A 22,495-nucleotide genomic window follows, 5' to 3' on the forward strand; every position below is an offset into this window, starting at 1 on the left:
TAAATTTTTTTTTTGCCCTCCGGGCGGAAAGTGGCAACTTTCGTCCCGCTGCGCTAAACAAAGTTTCCGCTTAAACAAAGTTTCAAGGGGAACTGGAGTAGGAGTACTATCTCCGAGGGTACACCCGTTCCTAGTTATGGCAACCCGCTCCACTCCGTACGATGCGCTGGTAAATTAAAAAGTATGAGTAACGCACAGGAAACAAACAAGAGTGAAAACGGGCCTCATGCCCAGCAAGACGTACTGCTACTTAGTGCAAAGACGAAGAGGACAGATGCGCTGGCACATCTGGAGAAGCTAGTCAGTGGACTGCAGGACTTTCTCCAAACCAAGCAAAATGTCCACAGGGAGATCAAGTCGAAGTCGACGAACATCTGCAGTGCCCTGAGAAGGTTTAAGAAACTGGACAAAGAGTGGCAGGACATTCAACAGCAACACGGTAATGTCGTGATGAAGACGAGTGTGACAGCGGTTTCACCAGCAAAAGCCGACACGTTTGTCGAGGAGACGGACACAGGTGGCGAGGGTGACGTCGAGTCAGTTGTCGAAGACGGAGAGAAAACTGGAACTGATATCAGGCCCGGGAAAAGGAAAGAACGAAATTCCCCAGACTCAATGACCAGCCGTACTAAGAAGAAGAAGGACCTTAAACCAAGTCCTCCGAAAAACGCGGTAACACAGAACGGCGGAAAAAAGGAGGTGAATTAATGGCAAAAAGTCCAGTCAAGGAAGTCCAAGAGAGAGCAAGCAGTAGAAAAGCTCCAGAAGCAACCGCCGAAGGAGTCCAGGCCAGAGCCTAATCGGAAAGAACCGCGTAAACGGATCAGGCCGGACGCACTGATCATCCGCCCCGCAGAGACGGCAAAGTATGCTGAAATTCTGAAGCGAATAAAGCAGGACGTCCCTGACGAACAGGTCCGTACTACAGTGGATAAGATCCAAAGAACTAGGACCGGGAGCTTGCTGATTACGCTTTCGAGGAAGAGCGCTGACCGAGGCCAAGCCTTACAGAAGACCATCGCGGACATCCTCCAAGAAGACGCGAAGGTAATCTGCAAAGGGCCACAGGAATACGTCGAAATCCGAGATCTTGACGGTACCACAACCAAGGAGGATATTCAGGCTGCCTTGCAAACGGAAATCGGAGAAACTTGCGAGATACCACTAGGGACAATTAAGATTCATAAGGCCTACAGAGGTACTCAGACAGCTGTTGTGATACTACCAGCAGCTGCAGCGCGGAAGATATTGACAGGAAGCGGTAAAGTCCGGATCGGCTGGGCCAACTGCCGAATCAGAGCTACGAGGAGACCAATCCAATGTTTCAAGTGCTGGCACTTTGGACATCTTGGATCCCAGTGCAAGAGCAATGTGGATCGGTCTAAGCTATGTATTAGGTGCGGACAAGAGGGACACAAGATTGCTGAATGCAAAAACCCAGCGAAATGTGTATTATGCGTGGATCAAAGTTCGGAGAACTCGGCTCATCATGCCGGCGCATCCAGGTGCCCAGTATTTAAAGAGGCACTCGAGAAGATAACAAACAAACAGACATGAAGATATTGCAGCTAAACCTAAACCATTGCGAAGCAGCACATGATCTGCTTATGCAAACAGCAAGAGAACTAGAGTTAGACTTAGTAATGATAGCAGAGCCATACAAATACCTGAATACCCAGCCTTGGGAATCTGACAGCACCGCCAAGGCTGTCATCTGGTCTTGTGGTAAGCATCCCTTCCAGAGTGTAGTTAACAATGATAATGCCGGCTTTGTAGCAGCAACAGTTAACGGCATCCGTTTCTACAGCTGTTATGCACCACCTAGCCTATCCATTGTTGAATTCACTGAATTCTTAGACAAACTGACCGAGGACGCCAAGCAGCATTATCCGGTCGCGATTGCCGGTGACTTCAACTCCTGGACAGTAGACTGGGGCAGCAAGCAGACAAATGCGCGAGGAAAAGCACTCCTAGAAGCTTTCGCTACACTAGATGTAGTCCAGCTCAACAGTGGTGATACGCCAACCTATACTAAAGGAGAAGCAAGCTCTATCGTAGATCTCACTTTCGTCAGCAGCAGCCTCATCAGTGGGAAATACGACTGGAAGGTGATGGATATCTACACAGCCAGTGACCACAAGGCAATTCTCTGGGAAATATCACATGACCGGAATACAAGAAGACCAATCAAGTCATTCAATACCATTGGATGGAAAGTGAAGCCTTTTGACACAAGCACATTGGTAATAGCCCTTAATAGTGAACCGATTACTACTGGATCCGCAGAAGAAATGACCAAGGACCTGATGAAAAGAGTTGTCCAGGCCTGTGACGCCAGTATGGTCCGGAAACACAGCATAAGCCAACGCCCGGCAGTGCACTGGTGGAACGACCACATCAGTGTTCTTCGAAAAGAGTGTCTAAAGAAAAGAAGAATATCCCAGCGTGGCTATCGACGACCTAACTCTGCGGAGCTGGTCGCATAATACAAAAAAGCCCGTCGATCATTGAACAAAGCCATCAAGGATAGTAAGAGAGCAAAAGAAGATGCTGGAAAGAGCTCATCAACGAGGTGGATAAAGACGTGTGGGGTAGGCCTTATAAGGTGGTTATGACCCACCTAAAAAAACAACAAATGCCATCACCTACGTGTCCTCAACTTCTCCAGAAAATCGTCACTGCACTATTCCCACAGCAACGCAACTTCGATTACCAGTTGGCGCCAGGCGAACTGGATGACACTCCACCTGTCACTGAAGAAGAACTGCTGGAGGCCTGTAACCGTGTAGGGAATAATAAAGCGCCGGGATTGGACGGAATCCCTAATATAGCCTTGAAAACTATCATAAAGGCAGCTCCAACATTATTCCTAGACGTTTATAATTCATGCCTTAAGGAGGGGACTTTCCCGCATAAGTGGAAACAGCAACGATTGGTACTGTTACCTAAAGGGAAGAAACCACCGGATGAACCGTCATCTTACCGACCACTTTGCATGCTAGATACAGCGGGTAAGATATTTGAACGCATAATTCACCAGAGAATTGAAGCAGTAGTCGACCAACTCCTGGCAGACAATCAGTATGGATTCCGGAAAGGACGATCAACCCTGGACGCAATCAAACTGGTTGTTGATACGGCCAAGGAAGCAATCGCAGGAACCAGATGGGAGGGTGGAACGGAAGAGTATTGCCTGGTGGCGACCCTAGACATCAGAAACGCATTCAACTCCGCCAATTGGGAATGCATCATGCAGGCCCTCCAAGAGAAGAATGTACCAGAATACCTTCTGAAGATCGTAACAAGCTACTTTGAAAATAGGGTCTTGAAGTATGACACGAAGAACGGTCCAAGGGAGTATGATATTACTGGAGGTGTACCACAAGGTTCAGTCCTAGGCCCGCTCCTGTGGAATATTATGTATGACGTTCTATTAAGACTAACTCTGCCAAGAAACGTCAAGCTCGTAGCATATGCAGATGACGTAGCCGTCGTGATTGTTGCCAAACACCTTGACGAGATAAACCATATGTTCGATCTCACTTTTGAGCGCGTTAACCGGTGGATGGACGCAGTGAACCTGTAACTGACGCAACACAAGACTGAGGCAGTGCTTATTACCAACAGAAAAGTGGTAGAGACCATTAAGCTAAAAATCGGCGAACAAGATATCACATCACAACCTTATATCCGATATTTGGGAGTGATGCTTGATGCCCGACTCAACTTCAAGCAGCAAGTGGAGCATGTCAGTGCCAAAGCGTCAGTAGTGCGGGTTAGTCTCACACGACTGATGCCGAACGTCGGAGGCCCAAAGCAGAGCAGGAGGCTATTACTGTCATCAGTAGTCACATCGGTGCTCACTTACGGAATATCCATTTGGGCCGACGCATTAAAAACGCAAGAATCATTGAGAAAGGTTTGACCAGTATATCGACTGAGTGCCCTACGAGTAGCTAGCGCTTTTTGCACAATATCAGAGGAAGCAGTATGTGTTATTTCCGGTACTCTGCCTCTCAGAGTCCTAGCTGAGGAAAGACGGAACCTATATCAACGAAAAAGGTCAACCACACTGAGCCCTGAAGAACTTAGAAGCGAAGAACGGCAACACAGCATCGCAAGATGGCAACAAGAGTGGAATGCTTCAGATAAGGGTCGGTGGACGTACCGTCTCATACCTCGGGTTGATGTGTGGTTCAACCGGAGTCACGGTGAGATCAACTATTATTTAACGCATATGTTATCAGGACACGGATGTTTTCGGAAGTATCTCCACCGCTTTAAGCACGATGATACCCCAGAGTGCCCGTCCTGTCGAGGGGTCAATAAAGATGCGGATCATGTCTTCTTTATGTGTCCACGTTTCAACCAACAGCGCAATGAGTTAGAGAAGATTCTGAAAAAGAGAACCCAACCAGAGTCAATAGTAGAGGCAATGTTGTCGTCAGAAGCTGCCTGGAATGCTACAAGCATTTTTGCTACAAAAGTGCTTACCGAGTTGCGATCCATTGAGAGGAAAAGAGCGAAAGACCGAATCTAGAAGGAAGAAATAACATCTTAGCCACCAGAAGGAAGAGCGACAGCTTATTCCTTCCCCCGCGAAGAAATGCCTTACGGCGGTACCATGGGGGATCAGAGGATAGAAGAGAAAGGGGTTTAGGGTTTAGTGGGTAGGGGCGTCAGCGTCGAGTTTTAGTATGACGCTGCGTCGAGTCGCCACATATCCAGGCCAACAGCTATGCCTAGAATCCGTAAAAAGTAAAAAGGATTCCCCCTCCAAAAAAAAAAAAAAAAAAAAAAAAATACTTTAAAATAAATATATATTATATATACATAAATCTAATCTAATATATAAAATTCTCGTGTCACAGTATTCGTTGCCATACTCCTCCGAAACAGCTTGACCGATTTTGATGAAATTTTTTGTGCTTATCCGGTATCTATGAAAATCGGCCAACATCTATTTTTTATCCCCCTAAATGTTAGGGGTAGTCCACCCCTAAATTTTTTTTTTTTATTCTTTAGACAAAATTTTTAATTTCTATTTTTATATGATACAACATACAAAAATACATACAATCCTCAATTTTCACCCTTCTACGATCAACCTGTATTTTTTAATAGCCATTTTAGTAATTTAATCATTTTTCCTCTCCGGTCGAAAACTGATCAATCGTCATTTAATTAGTTATCCCCGCCAGATGTCTACAGGTGTCACTTCTGACCCAGTAAACAGCACGAAATAGGGATGAGAACGAAGCCGGTCTCCTTTCTTTCTCACTCCCTACACAGTTGTCGGCCATCATTATTGTTTATGCATCAAGTGTAGTAGTAACGTTGACAATTATTATTTTGCTATCTCAGTGTAACTCTCATATTAACTTTTAATCATTCCTATTTTATCAATAATAATAAAATTATCAATTTTGAGCGTATTTTGCACGATTAGTTAATCAAGTGATTTTATAACCTCAAAAGTACTCAACACGTGACACGAGTTTCCAATAACAACGGATTTTGTGATGTAAGTATACTTTTTAGTAGATTTCATATAAATCTAACTATTGCATTGGTCCTCATGACGGAACTTTTGAAAAATTTTGCTATATTTCGACTCAGCTCGTCAAGCGGATTCAGAAAATGCATATGGTTTAAAAGTTTATATATGTATGTATTTATATATATATATATATATATATATATATATATATATATATATATATATATATATATATATATATATATATATATACGATATAATCGGCATTGTCTCTTCTCTAACTCTCGTAATTCTATTCGGATCTCAATAAAACGTAACATACTTATTTTAAGGACGATTTTCGAGGTTAAGTTCTAAGATGAGCCAAATCTGTCGATTAGTTTAGAAATGAGAGCAATTAGAAATTTTTAAAAATCAAAAAAAATTTTCACTTTTACCGTATTTCCGTGCAATAACAATGGAACGCGACATCCTATCGGATTTCTGTAAATTGCATTTGAAAGCTTATTCAATAAGCTTCAATCTGTCTACTTATTTATTTCTCCAAATTAAATAGTTTAGGAATAATAGCAATTCAAAAATTTTCAAAAATCGCAAAAATTTTCACTTTTACCGTATTTTCGTGCAATTACAATTGAACGCGATATCTTATCAAAATTCTATAAATGGTATCTGAAAGCTTATTAAATAAGCTTTAATTTGTGCACCTCATTATCAGTCTAGGCCAAAAATCACCTACTTTCTCAGACAGATTTAATGAAATTTTACTTTTGCATTCGTTTTGACGTCATTGTTGTTTAATCAGACAGAAATTTATTTTTTTTTTTTTTTTCGTATGTAACCCTAGTAGTATTTTTATTATTCATCATGAAATCTACTTCCACTTCGGCTGCCGAATGGCCTTTTTTTTATTTATATCGAAAATGTTGTTGATCTTATAAAAATGTAATTTTAATTTAATTTTATTAAAAAAATGTAATTGAACAATTAAGATTTTTATAGTTTCCAAAAAATCAATCATTATGAATCTTTATTTTGAAATGTCAATGGAAATATTGGTTGTATGAAAAAATTATAAGAGACAATGTTTTCATAAAATTTAATTTTTTACTTTTGTTTGAAAAATTTTTCCATAAAACTTATATTTTTGTTATAATTTCATAAATTAAAACTAATCATTTCAAAACTGCGGCAAAAATCCTGGCCCTAATTATACTTTTAACATTTTTCATCATTAAATAATTTCATTAATTCTATTTATGTATGTTTTCTACAGTGAGCAATGCCAAGAAAACGCAAAGAGGCTGATTTGAGCCGCAGTACAAGTAAAGCTCGAAACTTGCAAAATAGCAGATCCGAAAGAACAGAAGAACAAATCCAGCAACAAAAGACTGATGCACGTGTCAGAATGGCGCAATTGCATCAAGAAGAGCCAGAAGATACACGAGCTGGACGCAATGAAGTCAGAAGATTAGAACAACGACAATCACGCCGTTTCACAGTCAATAGACGAAGAACAAATGACCAACAACGACAACAGGTACATCGAGCATTTATATCTGATTCATTCCTGCGTCTAGCATTCCAGTATGAGCCCGATATTGAATATTATGCTCATTCAAAAGTGGTAATTGGTGTTATGGACAAGGAATGTCCGCATTGTCATGCTCTGAAATTCAAAAATGAGCCAACTGGGATGTGTTGCGCGTCAGGAAAAGTGCAACTACCTGAAATTGAAACACCACCTGAACCATTGAACGGCTTCCTTATCGGCACGGATCCAGATTCTAACGTGTTCCTGAAGTCAATTCGAAGATTCAATTCATGCTTTCAAATGACATCGTTCGGAGCAACAGAAATAGTTCGAAATACTAATGCAAATGGTCAACAATTCAATTGGACATTCAAAATCAGAGGCCAATTTTATTATAAAATGGGCTCACTGCTGCCAATGCCAAACGAACCACATAAATTCTTACAAATCTACTTTATGGGCGGCGAGGATTCCGGAAGCGCAGTTGCCAATCGCGTGAATGCACGTTGTGATTATAATAACCTTGATTCACTTCATGCCAGGCGCATCGTCAGCGAGCTAGATGCTCTTTTGAACGAGCACAACGAGTTGTTGAAAATATTCAAATCACATATGCACCAATTACAAAGCGATAATCACGCTATCGTCATTAATCCTGATAAAACACCAGCTGGAGAGCATATTCGTAGATTCAATGCACCCATTGTTGATGATGTTGCTGGAATCATGGTTGGCGATTGTACAGCTGCACGAGAAATTGTGATTCGTAGAAGAAATAATAATCTTCAGTTCATTGCTGACACACATCGTTCATATTACGCTCTCCAATATCCGCTAATATTCTGGAAGGGACAAGACGGATATTGCATAAACATAAAACAACGAGATCTCGTATCAGGTACTTCATTGATTATTAATTTGATCATTAATCATTTAACAAAACAATCAAATTATTGAACGTAATAAATTAAAATTAATTTTTATGAACAAATATTACAGGAGCTGAAACAAACAAGAACGTTAGCTCAAAGAATTATTATGCGTACCGATTAATGATTAGACGTGGCCTGGACAACGTCATTTTACGATGTCGTGAGCTTTGTCAACAATTCATGGTCGACATGTACGCGAAGATTGAGAGCGAACGACTACGATACTTACGATATAATCAACAAAAGCTGCGCGCGGAAGAGTACATTCATTTGCGAGACGCTATCAACAACAACGCCGACGTCGCCGAAATTGGTAACCATGTCATTTTACCATCATCGTACGTAGGCAGTCCACGTCATATGCAAGAATATATACAGGATGCTCTGACTTTCGTGCGCGAATATGGACGACCATGTTTATTTATCACGTTCACATGTAATCCAAAATGGCCAGAGATTACATCTTTGCTACTGCCTGGCCAAAATGCAATACGTCGCCATGACATTACAGCACGTGTGTTCAGACAAAAGTTGAAGTCTTTAATAAGTTTCATTACTAAATCACATGTATTTGATCCCACACGTTGCTGGATGTATTCGGTTGAGTGGCAAAAGCGAGGATTACCTCATGCTCACATTTTGGTTTGGTTCATCGACAAAATCCGTCTTGAAGAAATCGATAGTATCATTTCTGCGGAAATTCCAGATCTATCCACTGACCAACTGCTGTTTGATATTGTTACAACAAACATGATTCATGGTCCATGTGGTACTCTTAATAGTTCATCGCCTTGCATGGCTGATGGAAAATGTACTAAAAATTTCCCTAAAGATTTTACCAATAATACGGTCACAAATGTCGACGGATACCCAATATATCGTCGAAGAAATCCTGAAAATGGCGGACAATCATTTATTAAAAATATCATCAACACAGACATTGATATTGACAATCGTTGGGTGGTGCCATATTCGCCTCTGCTGAACAAGACATATAATGCTCATATTAATGTTGAGTTCTGCAGTTCTGTGAAGAGCATCAAATACATTTGCAAGTATGTCCATAAAGGCAGTGATATGGCTGTGTTTAGAGTGGAAAATACTAATGTGAAAGCTTCTCCAGTGAATAAAAACGATGAAATAACGCTCTACCAAATTGGTCGGTACATCAGCTCCAATGAAGCTGCTTGGCGTATCTTTGGTTTTCCAATTCATGAACGGGATCCAGCAGTTGTTCAGTTAGCCATCCATCTTGAAAACGGTCAGCGTGTATTTTTCACAAACGAGACAGCGATTGATCGTGCAATAAATCCACCTAAAACTATGTAACGGGTGGTTTAATTCCCGCTCATTTGGCCCTTAGTAAAATTTAACAACAACAATATATTCAACAATTGACTCTAAGATTTACCAGGGCGCCACCAGGATTATTTTCTCGGTTCCTGGAACCGGAAACCAGAGCTTATTCTATTAATCTACAGGGAAGAGAGAGTTGGGGGAAGGTGGTTCTGAAAATGAATAAATTTTTATTTAACAACGGTACCAAAATTTATTAACAAAGAATTTAACAACTCGTGCGCTTGCACGTACACACACTCACTTACAACTAACTCACTTAATGCTACAACTTATTACTACTCTCCTCAACTCCACGCTACCGCTTTGTCACCCCGCAAAGAGACTAATCGTATGCAAAGGCTCGTTAACTCGGCTCACGAAAGTAGTCGACCCAGTGACTAAACGTAGACCGATGTCCTCCCGTGAGCTTACAAAAAATTGCTTAATCCCACAGTACCCTCTTATGGAGCGACTATACTGTGGTTGCTACCTTACTACCGCTGTACCCCACTTGGCGTCTATACAACGGCTTCTAATTCGGCTCACGAAAGTAGTCGACCCAGTGACTAAACGTAGACCGATGTCCTCCCGCGAGCTTACAAAAAAATTTACTTAAACCCACAGTACCCTCTTATGGAGCGACTATACGGTGGTTTCTACCTTACTACCGCTGTACCCCACTTGGCGTCTATACAACGGCTTCTACGCCAACGAAACACCTCGCAAAGAGACTAATCGTATGCGAAGGAACGCTGGTAGCACTCACCCACTCACAACCCACTCTTCTCCACACACACCGACTCTACTTTACTTTTGACTAATTAAAATTTTACAAAATTAACTCCAAAAATTTACAACGTTGATTTTATCACTAAAATTCCTTCAGTCATTAGCTCGAGATTAAAATCGTAAACAATTTTCACAATTAATAATTACTACTTAAAATTTCCGACTTAAAAATCGACGCCTAAACTTACTTCAAAATTACCACGAGTTTAATACTCAGTACATTGTATAATCCTCAGAATATTCTCTATAAAATTAACTAAATTTCTCGGACGTAATCCACACAATAAATAGTTTTATAACAATTTCTACCGGAATAATGGTATTAAATTTTACTTATTATAATTTTCACAGGCTTCAATTTCAATATAAGATTCAACCGCCTGAAATTTCCGACTAGACAATTATTATTATTGTTATTGTCGACTGGATAATTAATTAACAACAATTTTATATCGATGTAAAAATAAATTCCGAAAATCATCCGCGGTTATTTCAATTTCTAATTTCGTCGCAATTTTCTCAATACTTAATTTTCCAATAATAATTTTAGTCTTCCACAGTTCAATATATAAATAACCACGTGGAATTTTTCGATTTATAAATAATTAATAAAACAATTTGTCTCAATATAAAATAAATTCACGAAAAATTATCCACGGTTAATTCGATCTCAATTGCGTCGAAACTCAGTAGCCGATTCTCAATAAATTATATTAAATAAATAATACTTTTTTTTGTAACAAATAATATTAATAAATGATAATTCAATTGTTATAATTTATAATAATAGTCCAGTTGTTAATATTGTAAATTTACTGCGTCACAAAATTCTCAAGGAATTTGCGCGCTCAAAATGGACTCCGTTGTTCGTTACAGCGTACTAAGCTCGACCTCGGGTACCGAAGCTTGACCAGTCGTGAGTTGCTGATTGGAATACCTCGATGTTCAGAAATTAATTAAATTTGATTAATCAAAAGATGAATTTAATTTAGCCAATCTTAAGATGTTAATAATTATTAACCAGCTGAATTAACAATTTAGATACTCACGACCTAAACCCAGGAGGTCTAGAACATTCCTCGGGTGTAAAATCCCCAGGAGGAATTGTTCACAAGCTAACAAATTAAATTGATTAAAATAATTAATTATTATTAAGCAAAATTATTAAACAATTGAATTATCCAAACTTGAATAAATAAAATGAGAAGTAGTGTGTTTGATGAGCCGGGTATATGGCCCCAAGGCTCATCATTACCAAAGTCCAATACCTGGTGTAAATTTGGTTGAAGAAACTCTATGGTTGATACTCGCTTCCTTCTTTGGACTTCTTGATGTTACTCGTTCCAACACTTTACTACTTCTCCGGACACCACGCATGGCTCGTCTATATAACGACCCCAAAAATACCCTCTCCTGCTCTCTCTCTAGGCCCGAAGATCGATGCGCTCAAATGCTAGTCGAAAAGTTATCGATCTCTGGTGACTTATCGATTAAGGGTAATTTACCCTGTTACAACTACACTCACTGCATTTTTTGAATTGTGTAATTGTGCGGATGATTTTGGTGCCTTTGCACGAACATTACTCTATTCACTATTTAGCTATAAATTATGGCTCTTCACCGTAAGATGGACGGTGGTGTTTATTACTCGGTAGGTCTTATTAGGTGACGGAATGGTAGTTACGGACAATGTCTCGGATAGCTTAACTGGTAGAGCCTTCGGCGCGTAACCAAATGATCCGGGTTCGAGTCCCGGTCTGGGCTGTCTGAATTATTTTTTCGGTTACCGAAAAATTCCTACTGAGTAAGGTCCCTCCTCCCCCCTTTATCCTTTATTTCCCCAGTTCCCAAATTTGTCTTTAATGAAAAATTTAGCTATAAATTATGGCTCTTTACCGTAAGATGGACGGTGGTGTTTATTACTCGGTAGGTCTTATTAGGTGACGGAATGGTAGTTACGGACAATGTCTCGGATAGCTTAACTGGTAGAGCCTTTGGCGCGTAACCAAATGATCCGGGTTCGAGTCCCGGTCTGGGCTGTCTGAATTATTTTTTCGGTTACCGAAAAATTCCTACTGAGTAAGGTCCCTCCTCCCTCCTTTATCCTTTATTTCCCCAGTTCCCAAATTTGTCTTTAATGACAAATTTAGCTATAAATTATGGCTATAATAATAAAACTATACACAAGTACCACGCTATTTCACATGTACTCAAACAAAAACATGGATGCCCCGCAAGCAAGGCTCACCAGTTGCTGCATGTCTCAATTTATTTGAATCAAACGCCTTGGGGCGATTATTTACAGTCAATCCAAGACACACGGAGTGCTTTTATCTTCGACTGCTGTTGGTTAATGTTACTGGCCCATTATCATTTCAAGATATACGTAAAGTGAATGGGCAACAATATCCAACGTATAAAGATGCATGCCTTGCACTCGGCTTGCTGGAAGACGACAACCAGTGGGAATGTATGCTTGCTGAAGCAGCATTGATCTGTACAGCAATACAAATTCGTCTACTATTCGCTATAGTGTTGACTACATGTTTTCCAGCCCGAGCAGAGATATTGTGGGATAATCACAAAGATTCAATGACTGATGATATATTGCATCAACATCGTACACGGTGTAATGATCTAGCGATAACATTCAGCGACGATATGTACAATGAAGCATTGATTGCTATTGAGGATCTTTGCATTATCATTGCCAACTTACCACTCAGTCATTTCGGTATGAATTCGCCAAATCGAGGTGCAACTAATTTAATGAATACTGAAATGAATTGTGAACTGCAGTACAGTACTGTAGAAATGGCAGCGATTGTTGCCCGCAATGTCCCACTAATGAATGAGGAACAAAGAACCATTTATGATCGCATTATGCTCGCAGTTTCAGCTGGACAAGGTGGGTTCTTCTTTTTGGATGCACCGGGTGAAACTGGCAAAACATTCGTTATTTCGCTAATTCTTGCTGAAATACGATCAAATAATGGCATCGCATTGGCCGTTGCATCATCGGGCATTGCAGCAACTTTATTGGATGGAGGTAGAACAGCTCATTCAGTATTTAAGCTGCCACTAAATATTCAGAATAACCCTGACGCAGTATGCAACATTAAGAAACAATCGTCCATGGCCACTGTGCTGAAACGGTGTAAAATTATTATTTGGGATGAATGTACTATGGCACACAAACATTCACTTGAGGCGTTGAACAGGACATTGAAAGATATTAAAAACAGTGACAAACTATTTGGCGGAACTCTGTTGGTCCTTTCAGGTGATTTCAGACAAACACTTCCAGTCATTCCACGTTCAAAATACGCTGATGAGATCAACGCTTGCTTAAAATCATCTCCATTGTGGCGTAATGTTGAAAAATTACAGCTAAAAATAAATATGCGCGTTCAAATGCTTCAAGATCCATCCGCTGAAACATTTTCAAAACAACTCTTAGATATCGGTGATGGAAAAGTTGCTATAGATGAAACTGGATACGTAAAATTACCGACCGATTTCTGCACAATCGCTGATTCGCAAGATACTCTCATTGAACAAATATTTCCCGATGTACACACACAGTACATAAATCATGAGTGGCTTGCAGAAAAAGCGATTTTAGCGGCAAAAAATGTAGACGTTGACAATTTAAATCTGAAGATACAAATGTTGTTGCCAGGGAACTTGGTATCATATAAATCTATTGATACAGTTTGCGACAGCGAAGCAGTAAATTTTCCCACAGAGTTTTTGAACTCACTGGATTTGCCAGGCATGCCACCGCATAATTTACAATTAAAGGTTAGATCTCCAATTATCTTGCTTCGTAATTTGAACCCGCCCCGGCTGTGCAACGGTACGCGATAAGTCATTCAAAAATTAATGAAAAACGTGATCGAAGCCAGGATTTTAAATGGCAAGTTCAGAGATGAAAATATACTCATACCACGGATTCCTATTATACCTACAGATGTGCCAATTCAATTCAAACGTATTCAATTTCCGATTAGATTGGCATTTGCAATGACTATCAACAAATCCCAAGGTCAAACGATGTCTGTTTGTGGATTAGATTTGAGAACACCATGTTTTTTACACGGACAATTATACGTTGCATGCTCTCGAGTGAGTAAACCATCAAGTTTGTTTGTATTAGCTAAAGACGGGCTAACAAAAAATATTGTTCACGCTGCAGCATTAAGAGATTAATATTATGTAATTAATTAATTATATATATAATTATTACTTTTAATAAATTAAAACAATTAATGTTTGGTGTTTTGTTATTTTTAAACAACATTCCCTCATCGTTCACAGCGCTCCAGGCCTTTTTCACTCATATTCCACATCTTTATACACTTCCAATGAGTTAGTAATTTTTTTTCTACACTAGAAATTCTCTTGAAATTATTCACATAGCAAAACAATGTTTGCCGGGTCAGCTAGTATATATATAAATATATATAATAGAATAACAGAGTCAACCCAGGTATAATAAATGCGCGCAAATAATAGAAGGGTCCAAGCGGTTGCAGCTGCCGGTCGACCTTAAAGGTTGGACTCCGAGGCTCTCTAGGAAACTTGTTATAACTCCCGAAATATTTCGAATTTCTGTCTGAAATTCTCACAGTATATTTTCAAGACATTGTTCTTTCAAATTAAGCAAAAAAAAAAATTTTCGATTTTTTTAACCCAAGTTACCAGTCTACTACCTTAAATAAATCAAGTATATCAATTCAGATTAATGCGATATATTATAAAAAAACTTTAACAAAGTCGATAGAGTTAGTCCATCTCCGGACATAAGTCCGGAGCCAAAGATGTTCATCGGCTGACTTGCTCAAGCTGACTGCTTTGGATTTGCATCCAGAGTACACAGAATTATAAAAATTAATAAAATTGACAACGTTGCATCTCAGGTTACCCTAAAGAAGTCATCGGAGCCTAGCTCTCACGATGTTTGGGCTAGAGCCCGGCGACTCTCTTATCACAAGCGATTTCCGCTACTTCGCTGATGATGAATCATTAACGAAACAGTTAAAATTTTTGAATTAAATATTATAAATTTAACGGGAACGTTACAGTAAAGTATTTTAAATTTCAGTAAAAAATAGAGAAAATTTTTTTTATAACTCTGATGCACGTGGCTGAACTTGTAATCTTTTAAAGCTACAGAAAAAAAAATAAAATGAAAATAGAAATTTGTTTATAACAAACTATTTATAAAATAAACAATGTAAATTCAAATGAAAACAGAATTTTTTTATAATTATATTGAGAATTGTAATTGATGATTTAAAAAGAAAATGATTTCTTGTTGACAATTGTTAGTTTATTATGATTATCTACTGCCCTGATTAAGAAATCTAATCTGAAATGATTTAAAATGATTTGAAATGATTTAAATGCATCGGATTTGAATACTATATAGATATACAATTAACATGAAGGTAATCATTTCAAATCATCTTTCTGAATCAGGGTGAGACGAATAAGAAGTTATAAAGTGACCGCCAGGCGGCAGCATTTAAATCAAGCTTATTTTTGCATCTCTTTCACTTGTTATCTTTCTTTATCTGTGTAACCTATAGTTTAATAAACCACATTTCTATTAATTAACAATCATCGCCTTTTATTAACATCTACCTAAAATACCATAAATAAGAAACAGGTTGTGGGCCCAGATGGTCAACAGTAAATGTTAAATTGAAAAGTTCTGTGTAAAAGTAAATAAAAATAACTATTTTAGGGATCCAAAGTTTTGAGGTTAGCCTGCCAACGTGCAACGTGCAAAAAACCGAAAAATGGATGTGACTCAAGAGACTATGAAAATCCAGAAGCTCCAAGGACCAGAAAATTGGGCGGTCTGGAAATTTCAAACCAAGATTGCGTTGATAGCCAGAGATATCGACATTGGGACTGCTCAGCAGCAACCCACACCACCAACAGGTACAGGTGACATTCTACCTACTCTGATACAGGTAAATGCTTATCAAGAAAAACTAAGTAAATTTAAGAAGATGGAGGCCATCGTTCAGTTCGTCATAACATCAAGCTTGGGGCCTGAGGCGGTCCTACATGTGATGAGCTGTACAACTGCAAGACAAATGTGGACTAGGCTTCAGGAGGTGTACGAGAGCAAGTCAGACACAAACATTCATATGCTAAATCAACAATGGTACACACTAACAAAAAATGAGAGTGACAACATGACAATGTACATCGCCAAGGTTCAGGATCTTGCACATCGGCTAAAACAAATGGGTGAGGACGTTACAGATAAACAAATAATATCGAAAATACTCTTTACTTCACCCCCTGTTTTCAGACATTTTGTTACGGCTTGGGAGTCAACAGATGAAGCTGGAAAAACGTTGACAAACCTGGTGGCCAGATTAGTTACAGAAGAGACGCGTTTATTTATAAATACAACGCCGACAGATGCGAGTGAGGTACTGGTAGCAAAAGGAGCGTATCACAAGGATCACAAGCCCAAAAGAAAGGGCAAATGCAACTACTGTGGTATTCCAGGCCATTGGGAGCGTGAGTGCCGAGTTAAAGCCAGAGATTTAAGAGAGTCTGGCAGGAACGAGAAGCCGAGGAGGACTAGACAAGAAAATGCCCTCATTGATGTAATGCTACACGCTGCGACTGGAGGAGACGAGATACAGGACAAATGAATCGTTTATTTGAGAAACCCCATAAGTCAAAAATACTAAATTTTTCAGGAGAAGCAAAAAACATTTTTCTCGGTTAAGTTTGCATTAACATCATGAACCAATAATAAATAATAATAATGTTAGTATCCCGAAGAAATATTCGAACATGAAAAAATTTAATTGTAAATTACTACTATTCATAATAATGATTTGAAGTAAAATAAACGAACAAAATAGTAATAAAATCATTAATTTATCAATTTTTTTCCGCCAATTGTTTGTTATATTTATAAAATAAAGTACAAAATATGTATTGGAACCAAAATTAACGAAAATTATTATAAATCATCTATTTTTAATTTTAAATTAGTGAACTGAGAGTCAACAATAAAACGACATTTTTATTTATCACAGTCTAACTTTATAATACTAAAATTGCAAAAATTATTGAAATCAAAGTCATTAACAGTTAATATAATATATTTTTATTTGGTTATCATTAATTTCAGAATTTAAATCAGTTAAATCAGATTCAACAATAAAACGAACATATTTTTAATTTTAACTCATCAAGCGAATATTGTAAAACTCATTGAAATTCAAGTATTATTTATTTATTTATTTATGTTATTCATTTATTTATTTGCTTACAAAGATAACTTATATCAAAGTGTGACTAGATTGAGTACAATATACAACATTAGAGCTACGTAAATAACGAGAGTATAATATAATACAACATAAACTTATAATTAAAATAAGGCGATTATTAGCGTAAATAATTTTGTCACAATCAAGAATTAATAAATGTAGTCACGTTATAGTTAGTTAGTTACAGATTTCTAGTGTACAGGCGTGATAACGCCCCTTTACACTCCTAAGCCTTATCATTTGCTTAGTTACTGCCTTAACCTGCCTTATCATTGCGGATGTGGACCGACTTGTGCCTTCTGTATCGTATTTACCCTGATCCTCACCACTCAGCTATTGGAACAGTAACATGGGAAAACCACAGAGAAAACCCATGTTAGTACAGTCGGAGCTGGGTTAAGTCTACAGTGATTGATAAGAAACTCTTCTTTATCGACCACTGGAGCATTAGGCCCTCCTCTTAGTGTGCAGAGATCCCTCGCGCTTGCCAACGCCGACTAGAGTGGTCACTCATTCAAGTTGTTGCTTAAAATGTGTGATCGCCCAAGTCAGGCGTGTGCCGCCCGGCTATCTCTGCCACTTCCAGAGGCTGGCAACGAACGCACATATTTTTTTAAATATAATTACTGAAAAATATTGGTGCGTGCCGGGATCGAACCCGGGTCCCACTTTTTCGAAAAGCGGGCACCGAGCCGACTAGGCTATTGCCAACCTTATGTAGTCACGTTATATATATGAAATATAAATTCCGACAGGATTCAGGGAGCAGGTTTGAGAATAGATTCCGGATATTGGGGTATGAGTTTTCAAATTTTATTTAGCTTGGTATCGGATTTACTCATTCATACAGAAAGCTCTCAGCTTAAGCGCTCTAGTAAGAAAGAAGTACGAGTTTTTTGACTTCGTGCGGTCTAGGTCAGTATACAAATTAGTAAGGTTGGCTTCATCATCATCACCTTCGGACAGGTGTGGTTTGATATAATGCTCACGGTAGGAATGATAGATAGGACATTCTAAGATTACATGTTTGAGGTTTTCAAGTACATTTAGATTACATATAGTACAAATCTGTTTGGGGTAAAAAATAAAATGAAAGCGCTTGTAGCTGAGTTTAAACATGTGATTATTAGCTGACCGGGCTTGTGCGATTATTCTCGCAATGTATAATGGACAGTTACGTAAGTAATTTGCTGTGTCCGAGTCAAGTGGCCTGGGTATGTGAATTTGACAAGAACGACTAGACTTAACTTTATCTAGATCCACGCTTGTAAAATGGTCAGAGTAGGAGCTGAAGATGCAGTTGATATGCCTTCTCCAGTATGAGCTGGAGAGGTTATCCCAGAGTGTCGTGGGTGCCTTGAAGGCGTCCAGGACCTCTTTAAGTTGTAAAACCCAGTTGTATTTTAGGTTAGAGTCTCTATTATTGGCAAGCTTAAATAATTGCAGCAAGCAAATCTTAGGTAGTCTATGACTGGGCATGTCCAAAACTTTACAGACCCAACTCAGGGCCATCTTAAGAACCTGAACCTTTACATTCCTTATCCTTAGTTCTAGTCTAAGATCAGCACTGGGCGTGCCAAGTGGGAGAAGAAGAAGACGCTTGAAGAAAGAAAGCTGAGATATCTCAAGACAATTAAGGTAACGAAGCCCCCATATGTGTGAGGCATATAAGAAAGTGCTGGCCACAATGCTATCAAAGATTTTAAGCATGCTTTCCCAGGAATCAGCTTTGATTGCGGCGAGAGTGGAAATCGCTGCACCAATAGCTGATTTAGCCCTCTGGGAAGGGGCGATGAGGTCGTGAAAGGTACTCCTAAGTACATGTATTGATCAGCCCACTCTATCAATTCACCGTTAAGATGCAGCTTCGTCTTCTCCCCTGGCCCACCTCTTCTAAAATTCATAGCCTTAGTTTTTTGGATGTCTACAGTTAGAGCATTTATCCTAAAGTAATCTTCTAGGATTACTAATTTCTTGCGCAGGTCACCCACAGATGAGGCCAGAATTATTAAATCATCTGCATACAGAAGAATCAATAGATCATGAGAGCAGTCTATCCCGGTGCCCACGAGCCTCCTTGTTCTAAAAAAGTTAACTAGGTCATGTAGATACAAGATGAAGAGTGTCGGACTGAGGATTTCTCCCTGTAAGACCCCCTCAGTTATATCAAACTCATTGGAGAGATGTTGTCCAGATTTGACTTGAAACTTTGCGAGGTTATAGAGATTTCTTAGGATTCTAATGAGCTTAGGGCTAACTCCCAAGTTAAATAATTTTTTCCAAAGAAAGTCGTGGGGCACCGAGTCGAAAGCCCTCTTGAAGTCAACGAAAAGACCGTGTAGCTGGCTCTTCCTGCTGCACAGGTTGAGTTGTATAGTCGCAAGCAGAATGAAGATATTATCATCACAGCTTCTTTTAGCGATGAAGCTGGCTTGTTCCTCGGGTAGTACCTTAGTCTCATTTATCCATAGAGCTAATTTTTGGGTAAGAGCGGAGTTGTACATACATACATAAACTATTGTATCCACTCCGAATATACAAAAAATAAGCAGTTAACAGAAGTTAATAATCTATTCTTAAAAATTGTTGTGAATATTTTGGTGATTACATTGACCAAAGCCAGGCCCCTATAATTGGAGGGGTCAGTCTTGTCACCCTTCTTGTGCAACATGAAGAGAGCCACACGGGACCATTCGCTGGGTAATATTTCGGTGCCAATTATTTTATTAAAAAGAGTCTGCAAATATAAAAGCCAATTATTAGATAAAGATTTATAAAATTCACAAGGTATTGTATCGCGGCCAGGTGCCTTACCGCTCTTCAGATCATTAATGCTTCTATTTCTTCAGAAGTAATGTAACTATCAAGCATGGGGTCAAGAACCCCGAAATATTGTGTATTATCCCAGATTCTAGGTGGGTAGATACATTCATAAAAGTTGTTCCAGGTCTCCAGAGTCACAGCCGGGGTACTGATAATAAGTGTTTTTTCTTTTAAAACTATTGTATATGCGCCTAAATTTGGAGGTGTCTTTAACGTTCGCAAACCTATCAGCGACCATTGATTTGTATTCTTTTTCTTTGGAGGTTAATGTAGTCTTAAACAGCTTTTTAACTTCCAGGTAAGAAAAGAGTCCAGGGGGATTGAATTAAGCTCGTCTGAGAGTTTTCAGAGTATTTTTTAAGTCTTGTTTTAAAGCCTTGCACTCTGCATCAAACCAGGGCTTGTGTAGAGTGCTGGAGGAGTAGCCGAGTTTCCAAGACTTGAGCATGCTGGCAGCAGTTGCATTTTCTATTATAGCGGTAATTAGGTTATGGTTTATGAAATCAATAGAGGAACGCTCGAAGTCAATTTTCAGCTTTTCCGAGAGAAGCATATTTGCACTATAGTTCTGCTGCTTTGCCGGGTCCCATGACAGATGTTGCGTGAATACTGGGTTACCGGAGGGAATGTCATTTGGTATAGGGAAAAAAAACGTTAAGGAGACAGGGAAGTGGTCTGAAAGCGTGGGTTCAGGTAGAACAGCTAGTCGCGTATTGTAATCAATGCCCAGGAAGTTTGACCTTACCAGGTCTATTACAGATTTACCTCTGACTGAGCAGTAGGTATATTGAACCGGGACGTCACCAGAGGTTCTGCCATCGAGAAGAATAAAACCGCTTGTTCAAAAGAAATCAAAGATCTGCGACCCCCTGGAATTAAGTACGCAGTCCGAGGAAGTACGGAGTGACGATAGAACAGTATCGGTAAGGGCTTCTTCCTGAATATAGTCAGCTTCACCAACACGCGCATTGAAATCCCCACCTATAAATAATGCTGCTGCCAGGAACTTATGCTGGATGTCCGAAATGACATCCTGTAACAAGTCAAGATAAGGGGGTAGGTCGCTGTTAGGTTTGAAGTATATTGAGCCCAAGACAAAATCCCAATTGGCAGCAGAAAATCTGGCGAAAAGCCACCAGGGTGATGAATCAAGAATCTCGCAGTTGAGATTATTTTTATAACCAATAATAAGACCTCCACTTGCTCGTCCCTAGCTGTAAATCCGAAGAGCCTGTGAACAAGTATATTTATAGTTTGTAAAAAATTTAGGAAGAGAAACAAAATTATCCATTACCCATGTTTCAGTTAAACAAAATATATCCGATTTGCTGATTGAATGATTGCTACTGAGGCTCTTAAAGCCACAGCAGTTCCAGAAATCTATTCTTATATCACGTTAAATTACAGAGGGTGGTGAAGCTGAAGCTGGTCTAGAAGAAGATTCGTCTGGAGTGGATCCGATAAAAACTCGATTTTCGAAAAACAGGATTAAAACAAAAACTTCCTGATTTTTGAAAATTCTCGATTTTCTTAGCGGGAAGTTAAAAATTAGGGAAACGCTTGACCCTAAAGGCCATCCCTGCAACTTCCCGCTAATTCCATATCTAAGCGCTTAAAATTACACTTATGACGTTTTTGAGCTATCCGAGTTCAAAAATATAATTTGAATGTTATTTCGAGCTCTCTGAGCATATAGAGTTAGCTGTTCTAAGCTTTTGAGCTCTTCGAGCTCAAAAGTCTGATAGGAGTTTAATAAAACAGTATTTTTTGAATTTTCAATCTGCAATAATTTCTAAATGAATGAATCGATTTTCACGTGGTTAGCAGTATTCTACGCAGTTTTTCAAAATCTATGATATACTTTTGAACACGAACTGATCGAAACGACAATTCTAGAGAAATTAAAAAAATTTACTTTTTCCGAATTTTTTCGACACAGATAACTCGTGAATCAATTAACCGATTTCCACGTTTTTGGTATAAATCGACGTGATTTTTCAGGCTCTAATAATTATGTTATTTCATCAGAAACAATCCAAAAAGAAGTGTCAAAGTTATGTGAAAAAAACTTTTTTTCGAAATTTTTCGTTTTCGATAACTCTCGAACAAATAAACCGATTTTGACGAAACTGGTGGCAATCGACGTAGTTTTTCAAACTTGAAAGCGGATCAGTTTTTGGAATTGATCAGTAAAGCCGTTTAAAAGTTATTCCAAAAAAACGATTTTTTGAAAATTTTATTTTTGAGATTTCTCAAAATCTAGAGA

At 38.9% G+C, this 22,495-nt stretch overlaps 2 protein-coding genes across 2 annotated transcripts; both read left to right on the plus strand.

Annotated features, from left to right (window-relative positions):
• Nucleotides 1-7,139: 7,139 nt before the first annotated feature.
• Nucleotides 7,140-9,295, plus strand: LOC123269671. The gene is made up of 2 exons (XM_044735508.1): nt 7,140-7,932; nt 8,034-9,295. The coding sequence occupies exons 1-2, from the start codon at nt 7,140-7,142 to the stop codon at nt 9,293-9,295; spliced, it is 2,055 nt and encodes a 684-aa protein (XP_044591443.1).
• Nucleotides 9,296-15,900: 6,605 nt separating this feature from the next.
• On the plus strand, nt 15,901-16,776 carry LOC123269672. Its single transcript, XM_044735509.1, has one exon. It carries the CDS (start codon nt 15,901-15,903, stop codon nt 16,774-16,776), a length of 876 nt encoding a protein of 291 aa, XP_044591444.1.
• The last annotated feature ends 5,719 nt before the right edge of the window (nt 16,777-22,495 follow it).

This window comes from Cotesia glomerata, linkage group LG7 (genome assembly GCF_020080835.1).
Source record: "Cotesia glomerata isolate CgM1 linkage group LG7, MPM_Cglom_v2.3, whole genome shotgun sequence".
Classification (NCBI taxonomy): Eukaryota; Metazoa; Arthropoda; class Insecta; order Hymenoptera; family Braconidae; genus Cotesia; species Cotesia glomerata.